This window comes from Sinocyclocheilus anshuiensis, unplaced genomic scaffold (assembly GCF_001515605.1).
Source record: "Sinocyclocheilus anshuiensis isolate Anshui unplaced genomic scaffold, SAMN03320099.WGS_v1.1 scaffold286, whole genome shotgun sequence".
Lineage (NCBI taxonomy): Eukaryota > Metazoa > Chordata > Actinopteri > Cypriniformes > Cyprinidae > Sinocyclocheilus > Sinocyclocheilus anshuiensis.
This window is the reverse complement of record NW_015544135.1, coordinates 422,304-433,622: the sequence shown is the minus strand read 5'-3', so window position 1 is coordinate 433,622 and position 11,319 is coordinate 422,304. Positions and strand designations below refer to the sequence as shown.

The 11,319-nt window shown below is 35.9% G+C and overlaps 2 protein-coding genes across 4 annotated transcripts in view; both read right to left on the bottom strand.

Annotated features, from left to right (window-relative positions):
- nutf2 (nuclear transport factor 2) overlaps positions 1-3,651 on the bottom strand; it is a 12,754-nt gene extending 9,103 nt beyond the window's left edge. The window contains exon 1 of the mRNA XM_016494657.1: positions 3,554-3,651. The gene's annotated coding sequence lies outside the window, so the exon portion shown is untranslated. The remainder of the gene's footprint in view (positions 1-3,553) is intronic.
- A 948-nt stretch (positions 3,652-4,599) lies between these two features.
- tsnaxip1 (translin-associated factor X interacting protein 1) overlaps positions 4,600-11,319 on the bottom strand; it is an 8,735-nt gene continuing 2,015 nt past the window's right edge. For 2 of the 3 annotated variants that reach the window (XM_016494653.1, XM_016494652.1), the window contains exons 5-17: positions 11,149-11,242; positions 10,682-10,878; positions 8,562-8,697; positions 7,812-7,981; positions 7,415-7,486; positions 7,217-7,319; positions 7,005-7,120; positions 6,585-6,713; positions 6,333-6,491; positions 6,057-6,166; positions 5,853-5,976; positions 5,178-5,284; positions 4,600-5,038 (exon numbers count right to left, since the gene is read on the bottom strand). In XM_016494653.1, the coding sequence (XP_016350139.1) occupies positions 4,846-5,038; positions 5,178-5,284; positions 5,853-5,976; positions 6,057-6,166; positions 6,333-6,491; positions 6,585-6,713; positions 7,005-7,120; positions 7,217-7,319; positions 7,415-7,486; positions 7,812-7,981; positions 8,562-8,697; positions 10,682-10,878; positions 11,149-11,242 (1,710 nt within the window). In that variant the 3' untranslated portion in view covers positions 4,600-4,845. The remainder of the gene's footprint in view (positions 5,039-5,177; positions 5,285-5,852; positions 5,977-6,056; positions 6,167-6,332; positions 6,492-6,584; positions 6,714-7,004; positions 7,121-7,216; positions 7,320-7,414; positions 7,487-7,811; positions 7,982-8,561; positions 8,698-10,681; positions 10,879-11,148; positions 11,243-11,319) is intronic. The other variant, XM_016494654.1, reaches the window with a different exon arrangement.

Here is an 11,319-nt window from a genome sequence, read left to right as displayed (position 1 = left end):
ATTCCTGGAAGCTGAAAACATCCCAGTTCTTGCATGGCCAGCATACTCACCGGACATGTCACCCATTGAGCATGTTTGGGATGCTCTGGATCGGCGTATACGACAGCGTGTTCCAGTTCCTGCCAAAATCCAGCAACTTCGCACAGCCATTGAAGAGAAGTGGACCAACATTCCACAGGCCACAATCAACAACCTGATCAACTCTATGCGAAGGAGATGTGTTGCACTGCGCGAGGCAAATGGTGGTCACACCAGATACTGACTGGTTTTCGGACCCCCCAATACAGTAAAACTGCACATTTTAGAGTGGCCTTTTATTGTGGCCAGCCTAAGGCACACCTGTGCAATAATCATGCTGTCTAATCAGCATCTTGATATGCCACACCTGTGAGGTGGATGGATTATCTCGGCAAAGGAGAAGTGCTCACTAACACAGATTTAGACAGATTTGTGAACAATATTTGAGAGAAATAGGACTTTTGTGTACATAGAAAAAGTCTTAGATCTTTGAGTTCAGCTCATGAAAAATGGGGGCAAAAACAAAAGCGTTGCGCTTATAATTTTGTTCAGTGTACTATTGGTCACTATCATTCGTACTGTGTTTGCTACGCTGTTGAGTTTGTTAAGATGTACTTTTGTTTATACTTTGCTAAGGGCATCGCACAATGATTAAAAGCAATATGTAAAGTAAACATTTTATTAGCAACTTGTTAATTGCATAATATGGCTCGCTGGTCATGTGATGCCAACATGGCGGAGCCCATAAGGAGGCAACCCGCTCCATGTAGTAAATAAACAACTTCTGATAGGAGAACTGATAAGCATAGAAATTCGGTGCCATTTCATTTCCACGCGAATATAAATAAATCCTTTGTGTGAAGTTTTTAATTGGCAAAATTACTGAGAGCACCTTTTTAGTTTTTCTGGCACTAAATAGACCTTATATAGCCACACCTCTTTTCAGTGCCGAGTTTGTTGTCTTCTGTCTTCCAGATTGTATTTCCACAGCATGAAGTTAAGATCTTACGAATTTATGAATGAACCACTCATTTTAAATCTTCTCAGTCTACTAACATTTGTAATCACATCCACTTCAAATATTACAATGCGTATGATAACTTTTGTTTAACTTAATGCTTATGATAACTTTAACACTGTTGCCGTGGGTTGAAGCGACCCCAATAACGTGATATTTAGCCCCTGGAATGCAAATTGTACCAGAGGAACCCCCGCCATAAAACGTGTTCTTTTTGAATGGTGATTTAACGCTACGTTGTCACTAGGGCTGGACGATATGACCAAAATTGATATCACGATATATATACATTCATATAAAACACCCGCGCCGTGTTATGATTTTGAAACGTGCAGCGCTCATGTTTATTCAACGAAGTCAAACGGCACAAATAAATCAATGTATGGGAAACTGGTAATGTATATCGAAATATCGGAAATGTGTTTAAAAATCATATCACCGTTACTGAAAAAAATTATATCGCGATACATATTGATATTGAATTATTGTCCAGCCCTAGTTGTCACCTAGTTGGTGAGACTCAATGCTAAAAATAAATAAACAATGCCCCCGTCTTTTACTCTCACAATGAGCTTATCATACTCGTTTGCTACATTAGTACGGCCCTATGATTTCCGCGATACAGAAAATGCTGACGGAATCGCAGAATTCAGTCATAAAAATGGAATTTACTGTATAACATGGAATTTCACAGAATTTGTCATGTGTTTATGCATATATATTCTGTTTATACTGTATTCTATATACAGTACCAATCAAAAGTCTTTTGACTGGTACTGTACAATAATATACACAAATAATATCAGCCGATATATCGATATCAGACATTTTTTACTCCCTAATACCGGTATCGGCTCCCAAAAACCCATATCGGTCAGGCTCTACTAATTACTCTTCAATAGTGATGCTACAGAGCTACTGCAAAAACAGAAGTTAAAAGACAAAATTCTAAAGAGGTCTGCGTGCTAGTTTCTCTGACGCAAAAGGTATATATCAGCTTTTTGGGGGGAAAAAGTTAAACATAGATCCCAACAATAATCAATCAAATACCAAAATTAAAAAGCCAAACAGATCAGACCAAAAAAGCTGAATTAAAGGGCCATTTTCACCAAAGATGATAACTAGTAGCCTATAACAATAACTATAAAGTAATAATAATTGTTCTAATTCTATGAGAATAGAAAACTATAACGATAAGGACACAGAGGAATTATATTATTGGAATGATGATTTTTTTTCCAGCTGATGAACAAACTAACATTGAAAGCCAATCAGAATCCACCATTCTTAATCCTGTTAAAGTCAAGTGGATTCTGATTGGCTGTCAATGTCTTTATAGTTCACCTGTTACAAAAATTCATGTCCTTGATGTGGACGGACCTTTATAAACTCCTTTCTGTTCAGAAGCTCATGGAATTTAACACACTCCTGCTCCTCCCTTTTAAACCCACGGATTTGTCAGCAACTTTGAGTGGTTAATATATCGTGATTGGGCCATGATCCACTGGAGCAGGGCTGTCCAAACTCGGTCCTGGAGGGCCGGTATCCTGCAGAGTTTAGCTCCAACTTGCCTCAACACACCTGACTGGAAGTTTCTATGCCTAGTAAGAGCTTGATTAGCTGTTTCAGGTGTTTAATTAGGGTTGGAGCTAAACTCTGCAGGATACCGGCCCTCCAGGACCGAGTTTGGACAGCCCTGCACTGGAGTCTTTCAAACTTAAACATTTCAATTTCTCTAATATCTAACAGTTTCCAGTTACATATAACAAGTAGAAGTGGGAGCAGTTGATGACAACTCCCTATAATTACACTTTCTTGCATACAGTAGTAACTGTATGAATGACACTAATGAACTACACTTACCAAGCTAGTTCGATTACTGTCAAATTAGAACATTAATGACTGGCATAAAAGCATTCGGCTGACAATTCTAGAGGATTTTAGAGACTCTTAGCACTAGTTGGTTGGTTAGCAAGTACTAACTTCATTTACAAATCAGCCAGTGACGATATGAAGGCGTCCAAATTGTGTTTAAAATAATTTCCGTCAAACTACAGCCACTTATTTGATTAAGAATGCTACTAAGCATTAAAGGTAACCATGCTATGATTATTAGCTGGCTTTCAATGGCCTCGCTGTAGACTGATTCATTTTAGCTTTAGCCGTAGACGTGCTAACACTTGCCTGTCTACAACGCCTGTCTACGTGATGCGAAAACGTTGTTTTACGTTAAAGTGGACGTTGCCTTTTGAATATCGACTCGGAGTTTTAATAATAACGGTCAACTTGGACCAAACGCACCCTCGTTCCGTTCTAAAAATACCCCAGAGCCATATGAGCTGAACGCAGGCGAGACCCTCGCGCGGCCCGTACACGCTCCTGTCCTATTAGCTAGCGCTTCAGAAAATTCTTGGCAAAAAGCCCCAGTGCTACTTTGCATAAAGTAGTTATAAAGTAGTTGTGTGCCGCGTAAGTACAACGTTAACTGTTATAAATAATATCTGACCAACATCTTACCTCCGTGAGCCCTAAACCGAATCCCCGGTTCCAGTTATGGCGATTCCAGCGCCCCGAGAACAGAAGTTGAGCGGCCTCCTCTTCAGTTTGAGCATGCGCAAAGCGCTTACACACTGCTTTGAATTTTGGTTCTTGACAGCCAGTCAACAGATTCTCAGTGTAAACATAGTTGTTGATGTATTGCTTTCCAAATCTAGAACTAGTGTTTCGAGCAGCAGGTGAATCCAAGAATAGTTTACTTTAAACACTCACAAGTATTGTCCCTTAGAACCCATATTTGTGCAGTTTCTCTTCTGTTTACAATCTGTGGTTGTAAACTCTCTTAAAATTACATGTGCAGAAAATTTCATTTTAGTTCAATTAGTCTCACAAATGCAGTGCTTCTTTGCATTTACAAGGTGGAAAATTGAGCTCTTGCTCATAATAAATGACATGTATTACAAATCAACAAAATAAAACTGACAAGCAAATACATATACATGTACCATTTATTGACAATAATTATTGAGTAATCTGTAGTGGACAATACAAATTAATATAGCTTTGTTGATGTAGATGTAAAAGGGTAAATATAACACGCATGACAGTTCCTTTTTAATAAAAAAAGCAAAAAATAATATGTTAAAGGAGCACGCAGAGACATGAGTCTATTTAAAAAAAAAATTTATTATTTAATTATTGTGTTATTCTTGATATGTGATTTATCCACTCACAAGTATTGTCCCTTAGAACCCATATTTGTGCAGTTTCTCTTCTGTTTACAATCTGTGGTTGTAAACTCTCTTAAAATTACATGTGCAGAAAATTTCATTTTAGTTCAATTAGTCTCACAAATGCAGTGCTTCTTTGCATTTACAAGGTGGAAAATTGAGCTCTTGCTCATAATAAATGACATGTATTACAAATCAACAAAATAAAACTGACAAGCAAATACATATACATGTACCATTTATTGACAATAATTATTGAGTAATCTGTAGTGGACAATACAAATTAATATAGCTTTGTTGATGTAGATGTAAAAGGGTAAATATAACACGCATGACAGTTCCTTTTTAATCAAAAAAGCAAAAAATAATATGTTAAAGGAGCACGCAGAGACATGAGGCTATTTAAAAAAAAAAATTATTATTTAATTATTGTGTTATTCTTGATATGTGATTTATCTAATTACATAACAATATGCAAACTATTACAGTATTAAGGTATTTCTATACCCTAGTGCTGTGCTTGGTTTATATATGTAGTGTGCTATAAAAAGATTGGAAATGTGCTTGATGTAACAACTGTCATCACTTAGGCCCTGCCCTTTTTACATTAGCCACAGAGAGACGCTGTAGCACAACCTCGGTGTTTAAAGCTTGAGCTCGTAATTCACCCTCCTTTGTCTGAAAAGCTACACCGAGATTCCAGTCCAGAGTTTCAGAATCCAGTGAGGGATCGATAGTTTTGAAGGCAGTCCTGAGGTGCTCTGCATCCACTTCCCTACATTGATGATATACAAAACAGGACAAAACTATGACAATACTATTATTGAAATCTAAAAAGGATTAGTTAAATGTGGCTTTTACTTGGAAATCTTTAATAACATTTTGTAAACAATGGACAGATGATGATCTCTCACCCTTTGCCTTCTAGTTGCATTCTCAGCTCGCTGATGTACTGGAGTCTCTCAGCAGTAGCTTGTTTTTTAACTAGACTCAGGAATTCTTTGTGTCTTCCATCAGTGTCCTGGAGTGAGAACAATGTGCACAAAACGTGATGCTCTAATATATTTATATATGCAGTGCCATTTAAAAGTTTGTTTTTTTTTTTTGAAGAAATTAATACTTTTATTCAGCAAGGATGAATTAAATTGTTCAAAAGAGACAGTAAAGACATTTATACATTTACAAAAGATTTATTTTTTTAAATAAATTCTGGTCTTTAAACTTTACATTCAGCAAAAAATATAAAAATGTATCATGATTTCGAAAAAAGAAAACATGTGATCACTGATCACGTGACACTGAAGACTGAAGTAGTGGCTGCTGAAAATTCAGCTTTTCCATGAAAGGAAATTTTTTTTTTTTTACATTTATATAAATATTTATAGTTTTCAAATAGAAATAGTCATTTTAAATCATAATCATATTTCCAATATTATTGTTTTTAAATGTATATTCAAAGAATTAAATGCAGTTTTGGTGAACATAAGAGACTTTTCAAAAACATTCAAATATCTCATCAAACCAAACTTTTAAATGGTAGTGTATACATTCAACTTCAATTAGGTTATAGCCAAAACATTCAAACTGACCTCTGTATAAAGTGTCTGATAAGCAATGCGCACTCCATTACTCTTCAGCTCTGTCTTAGCCACCGCCAACAGCTCCTCTATGTCTTGATCTGCCTTCAGAGGGAAGGCCTTCTTCAATGCATCACTGAAAATTAGCACACATAATGTAATAATAAAAATAATCACAATACATTTTCAACTGAGGAATTCAGAGTTTTTGCTCACCTAAATTCTAAGGCAGTTAGTGATCCGCATTGTGTTGTGTCACTTTGAATTAAAACCTTGAGCAAGTGAGACAGCAGCTGAGTCTGTCCGTGGTAGATACTCTCATCAACCTGCCACAAAATTGCAGTCAGCAACATTTAATATATATATATATATATATCCCAATAAACATTTGATATTTTGGGGGGCAGCTGAAAAACCTGCTTTCATTGGACTTCATTGTTCATCAGTGCTATGGACATTTACACAAATTATTATTTTAGATTAAGCGCAAACCTTCCCAATCAAGATGTCATTAAAAAGGCAAATGAGATCATCTTCAAGATTGTTCTGAATGCTTTCCATCAAGCTGTAAGCCCACTCTCCTGCCTTATCCTTATAATGTTCCACAAGATAGCTGTGAAGAAACATCTGCAGATCTCTGGAGTCATCATTCTCCATTAAAGAAAAATGTGTGGAGAAATACAGCATTAAATACTAGTGACTGTTTAAACAAATCAAGACAGGATATTGGTATGCCATACATACCTTTTCATTCTCTGAAGTTTTTTCCCTCCAGATGTCTTTAATAACTCTGACTACATCTGCTTTTTTGATCTTAAGATTCTTAAGTTTCCCCTCATACTGTAGATAAATGGGGACGTCACTGGATGTGCCCTGTGAAAACAACTTTACTTCAGCCTAGCAAAGCTGGTGTAGCTCATTTATAGCCTATGTTTAGCATCTTGTTTTTAATTTATTATTATATGTAGGCTAAATAGATAAAAATAGATAAAAATCAAACTTATTTCGTCAAAGAGATTATTTTCTGCAATAATCCAAAAGCCAATTGAAAAATCCTATTGGGTTTTTATTGAGAGAACCAGGGTAATACTAACTTTCATGCTGGCCTAAAAATATGCATCACTGCAGTGCTCTATTGCTATTTTTTATGTTAAGAACACTTACAAGACCAGTGAAGAACTCATTTTGGCCATTCATCTGCTGCAGCAAGATCTCCAGCCTCTTTTGGCTGGATTGACCTTCAAAGAGCTCTTTACATCGCTCACTGCCTCCTAGTATGTCTACAACACACATTACACAAGATTATCTCAAACATAAGCTTAACTGCACTATATAAAGAACAGATACGACAGCCTGGACAGTTCAGATACTGTTACCTGAACATTGTTCCCAGTTTGGTCTGGGAGTTGTAACAATGTGTTTGTTATCAGAGCCATGTTGCAGCACAGACTGATTGGAGTGTAACACAGCAGGTGCTGACTGTTGATTAGAATAATGTTTAGTAATCAGATGAGTTTACAATTATTTATTTATCATTATAGACCTCTTTGAAGTCTGTTTCTCTGCTCAAGTACCTGACGATGAACCTCAAGCAGCGTGTCATACTCAGACTTTAACTGGTCAAAGTCTGTCTGTAAGGTTTCCAGCTAAAACATGGAAAGATATCACATTAAATATTATAATCAATTACATATCATTATTTCATGCTTGATGTTTAAGAGTTACTCTTTTGGGTGTTTGATTCATTTAATGCATTCTTGCTGAACAGAATTATTCATTAAAAAAAACTGACCCCAAACTTTTGAATCGTAGTGTAGTAGATAAATAAAAACAGATAAAATTAACAAAGTAATATAAAAGATAAAATATTTAATCCTACCATACATAAACTCAAAATATTTTGCATGGTAAACTGGTTGATTCATTATCTTGGACATAAATTAAAAATAATACATCTATTTTTCTCCATACCTTTATTAAAGTCTCCTCATGCATATGATTCCGGTTATCCCAGTCCCGTCGTGGGACCACATCACTGTATTCGGCTTGGAGGCGGTTAAGCTCAACTTGGACTTTGGTAAGGTCCTCTCTACACACCTGCAAAGCCATTTTCACCACCACAGGATCCTCAGATTCATCCTCTGAGAGGAACAAGCAAAGTTTCTGTCAAATCACCTCCTCACTACTCAACCTCCTGACTACTGCAACTCACTCCTGGCAATCAAACCTCTGTAAAAAAGCTCCTGCCTGGCTAATATTCATCATCTTCAAAAAAAAAAATAAAAAATCCTGCCTGGCTGTATTTAACGACTTTTGATGAGGTCCACACTGATTCCTTTGCTCCGTCCAGTCATCATCAGCAGAAAAAACCCTCTCTATGAATGCGTTGGTTGTTATTTTCCCCACACTAGCTATAACATGACTGCTGCACTAATGGATTTTTAAATAGCAACCACATTTTTTAAAATTATATTTCTTAATGTGGTATTGTAATTTCAGGTAAAAAAACTAAATAATACACACAAAATTGAAATGCGGGACACTGCTTACGTTTTGCAGGAAGAGTGACAAAGCTCTCAAATTTTAAGACAGGTGGTCATCCTACCACTGGCTCCTTCTTCTCATACACTAAATTCCAGCAGTAAAAATGTTTGTTTCCATGTTTGTTTATTTTTTTCAGACTCAACTACTAATCATCATTCGTGTAACCTTCATTATAACCTTCATTATTATCATCATGTTCAGTGTCTTGGGTAGAGGTCATTGTGCTGATTCTGGTGATGAGCAGTTTTCGTGCATCACGTTCATCCCTGTATAGCTGATATTGGGTGGCCAGATCCTCTTTTAGGTGATCAACCTGTGGGAGAGATACACATGAGTTTGTGTTTCATTATATATTTACTATTGTCATATATGCTTTATGGAAGCAGCAGTGTTGTGATTGTTAACGGCAACTAAAATTAAAATATTAACAACTGTTTTCAGCAACTGAAATAAAGCTTAAAGGGATAGTTCACCCCAAAATGAAAATTCTGTCATTAATTAGTCACCCTCATGTTGTTCCAAACCCATAAGACCTTCGTTCATCTTCGGAACACAAATTAAGATATTTTTGATGGAATCTGACAGCTCTCTGACCCTCCCATAGACAGCAAGGATCCTTACACGATCAAGGCCCAGAAACATAGCCATATAATCCATGTGACATTAGGGGTTCAACTGTAATTTTACAAAGCTACGAGAATACTTTTTGTGCGAAAAAAAAAAAAAAAAACTAGCGTCGTAAAATTACGGTTGAACCCCTGATGTCACATGGATTATTTTACAGATCTCCTTGCTATGTTTCTGGACCTTGATCGTGTAAGGATCCTTGCTGTCTATAGGAGGGTCAGAGACATGGGCGTCGCTAGGCCATTTTTAGGGGGCTATAGCCCCCCTAAAATGACCACTCAGCCCCCCTAAAAATTTTGCGATTAGCTCTATAAACTGTACACGAATGTACCTACTTAACCATATTTTGGGGACAAATGTGTACCCAAAAGTGAGCTAAACATGACAAAATCTTGAAAAACCTCCCTTTGGGGACATCCTCATTTGTAAAACTGGTATAAAAATAAAGTAAACAAAGTTTTTTTTTTTATTGTAAAAATGCAGAAAGTTTCCTGTAAGGGGCAGATTTAGGTGTAGGGTGATAGAATAAACAGTTTGTACAGTATAAAAACCATTACGCCTATGGAATGTCCCCATTTAGATAGCTAAGTAAATGTGTGTGTGTGTGTGAGAGAGAGAGATCAGGATTCAGGAAGACTTGTATGGCTTATTCAGTACTCAAATGTTATACCTATCTATGCAGTACAGTGGAATACAATAAGTTGCAAAATGCAAAGTTTAGTTTACCACCTTACCCTATTAGTCAATCTTTTTTTATTTTTATTTATATGTTTACTATTATTTTTTATTATTATACCCTCATTGGGGGCTGAGCCCCCCTAAAACGAAAATCTTAGAATCGCCCCTGGTCAGAGCTCTCAGATTCCTTCAAAAAATATCTTAACTTGTGTTCCAAAGATGAACGGAGGTCTTACGGGTTTGGAACGACATGAGGGTGACTAATTAATGACAGAATTTTCATTTTTGGGTGAACTATCCCTTTAAGTAAAGTTAAAAAAATATTATATAAAACCTTAGATTTAAAAAAAAAAAAAAACTTTTTGTATTTATTAGATAAAAAAACAAATTAACTAAAGTTTAAGTTTAACTACTAAAATGACTAAAACTGAAATAAAAATAAAGATAAATAAAAAACACTAAAACTATATAAAACTAATTTAAATTACAATAGCACATAACAACAATTACTAAAAATGAACCTAACTAAAAATAAAAAACAAAATTAAAGTATAACAATAAAATCAAATTCAACAACACTAGGAATCTTTCTAGTTTCACTCTCCTCCTCTATGAAATTTGTATGTGAATGACCTGCACCACTTGAGATGTAAATCAATGACCCATCGTTTGGCCCTGACAAGCATCTGCCGTAAACATTTCAATTAATTTCAAATTCAAACTGCATTCAAATGTTAATAAGATAGCCACATACTATGCTGAGAGAAACCACAACATAATATGATTAATTTCTCATAGAGAATGGGATCATATGATTCCATATAAAAAGCTTTCCCATATTGTAGCCTATTGAGAGGTCATGCTTGTCATTAACCGATATACTGTACATTTCATTCAAATACTGACAAAACATCCTTTAACCACTTAGAATAGTGAATAATCCAAGGTAGCCAGATCTCTACAAAAGGACAGACATAATAAATGAACTGCACCTGAATCTGCAGAGCAGTCTGTTGTCCTCTCATACTCTCGATGACACGCTGCAGACGCTGACAATCTCGCTTCATAGCTTGGAGCTCATCTCTTTCCTGTACTCTCTGATCCAGAATCCTCTTCTCACACTGTTCTGACACAAGCACCAGCTTTGCCCGCAGCGGTAGCAGATCCCTGATCTGTTCACGAAGATGTGCTGGGAGAGACATTAACACTTTGATTAGTGACATCTCATCTATTATTTTCCTCATGACTTACTATTGACCAATTGAGTTCCATTAACATTTTATTTGACATGATATTAAACAACTTAGTTAGCTACAGTTAATTTTAAGTGTTTTGCATTACTACACATTTTTGTTTAATACAATACTGATATAATTAGTAACATAAAACTAGAAATGGTGGTAGCCTGCTAGCACAAAGATTTAACCCCCCAAAAAATAACTAAAAAGATTGCACATACCTAACGTGACGTCATACTCATTTTTGATGGCAGAGAAAATAGGCTTATAGGTTTTAAATTCTTCAATTAAATATCCAAACACCTCCTGGAAAACCTTTATAAGGCAGGGAAAAAGCAAGGAAATAGTTTCTTAAATACTAGTATTGAAAAACACTTATATATCATATATAT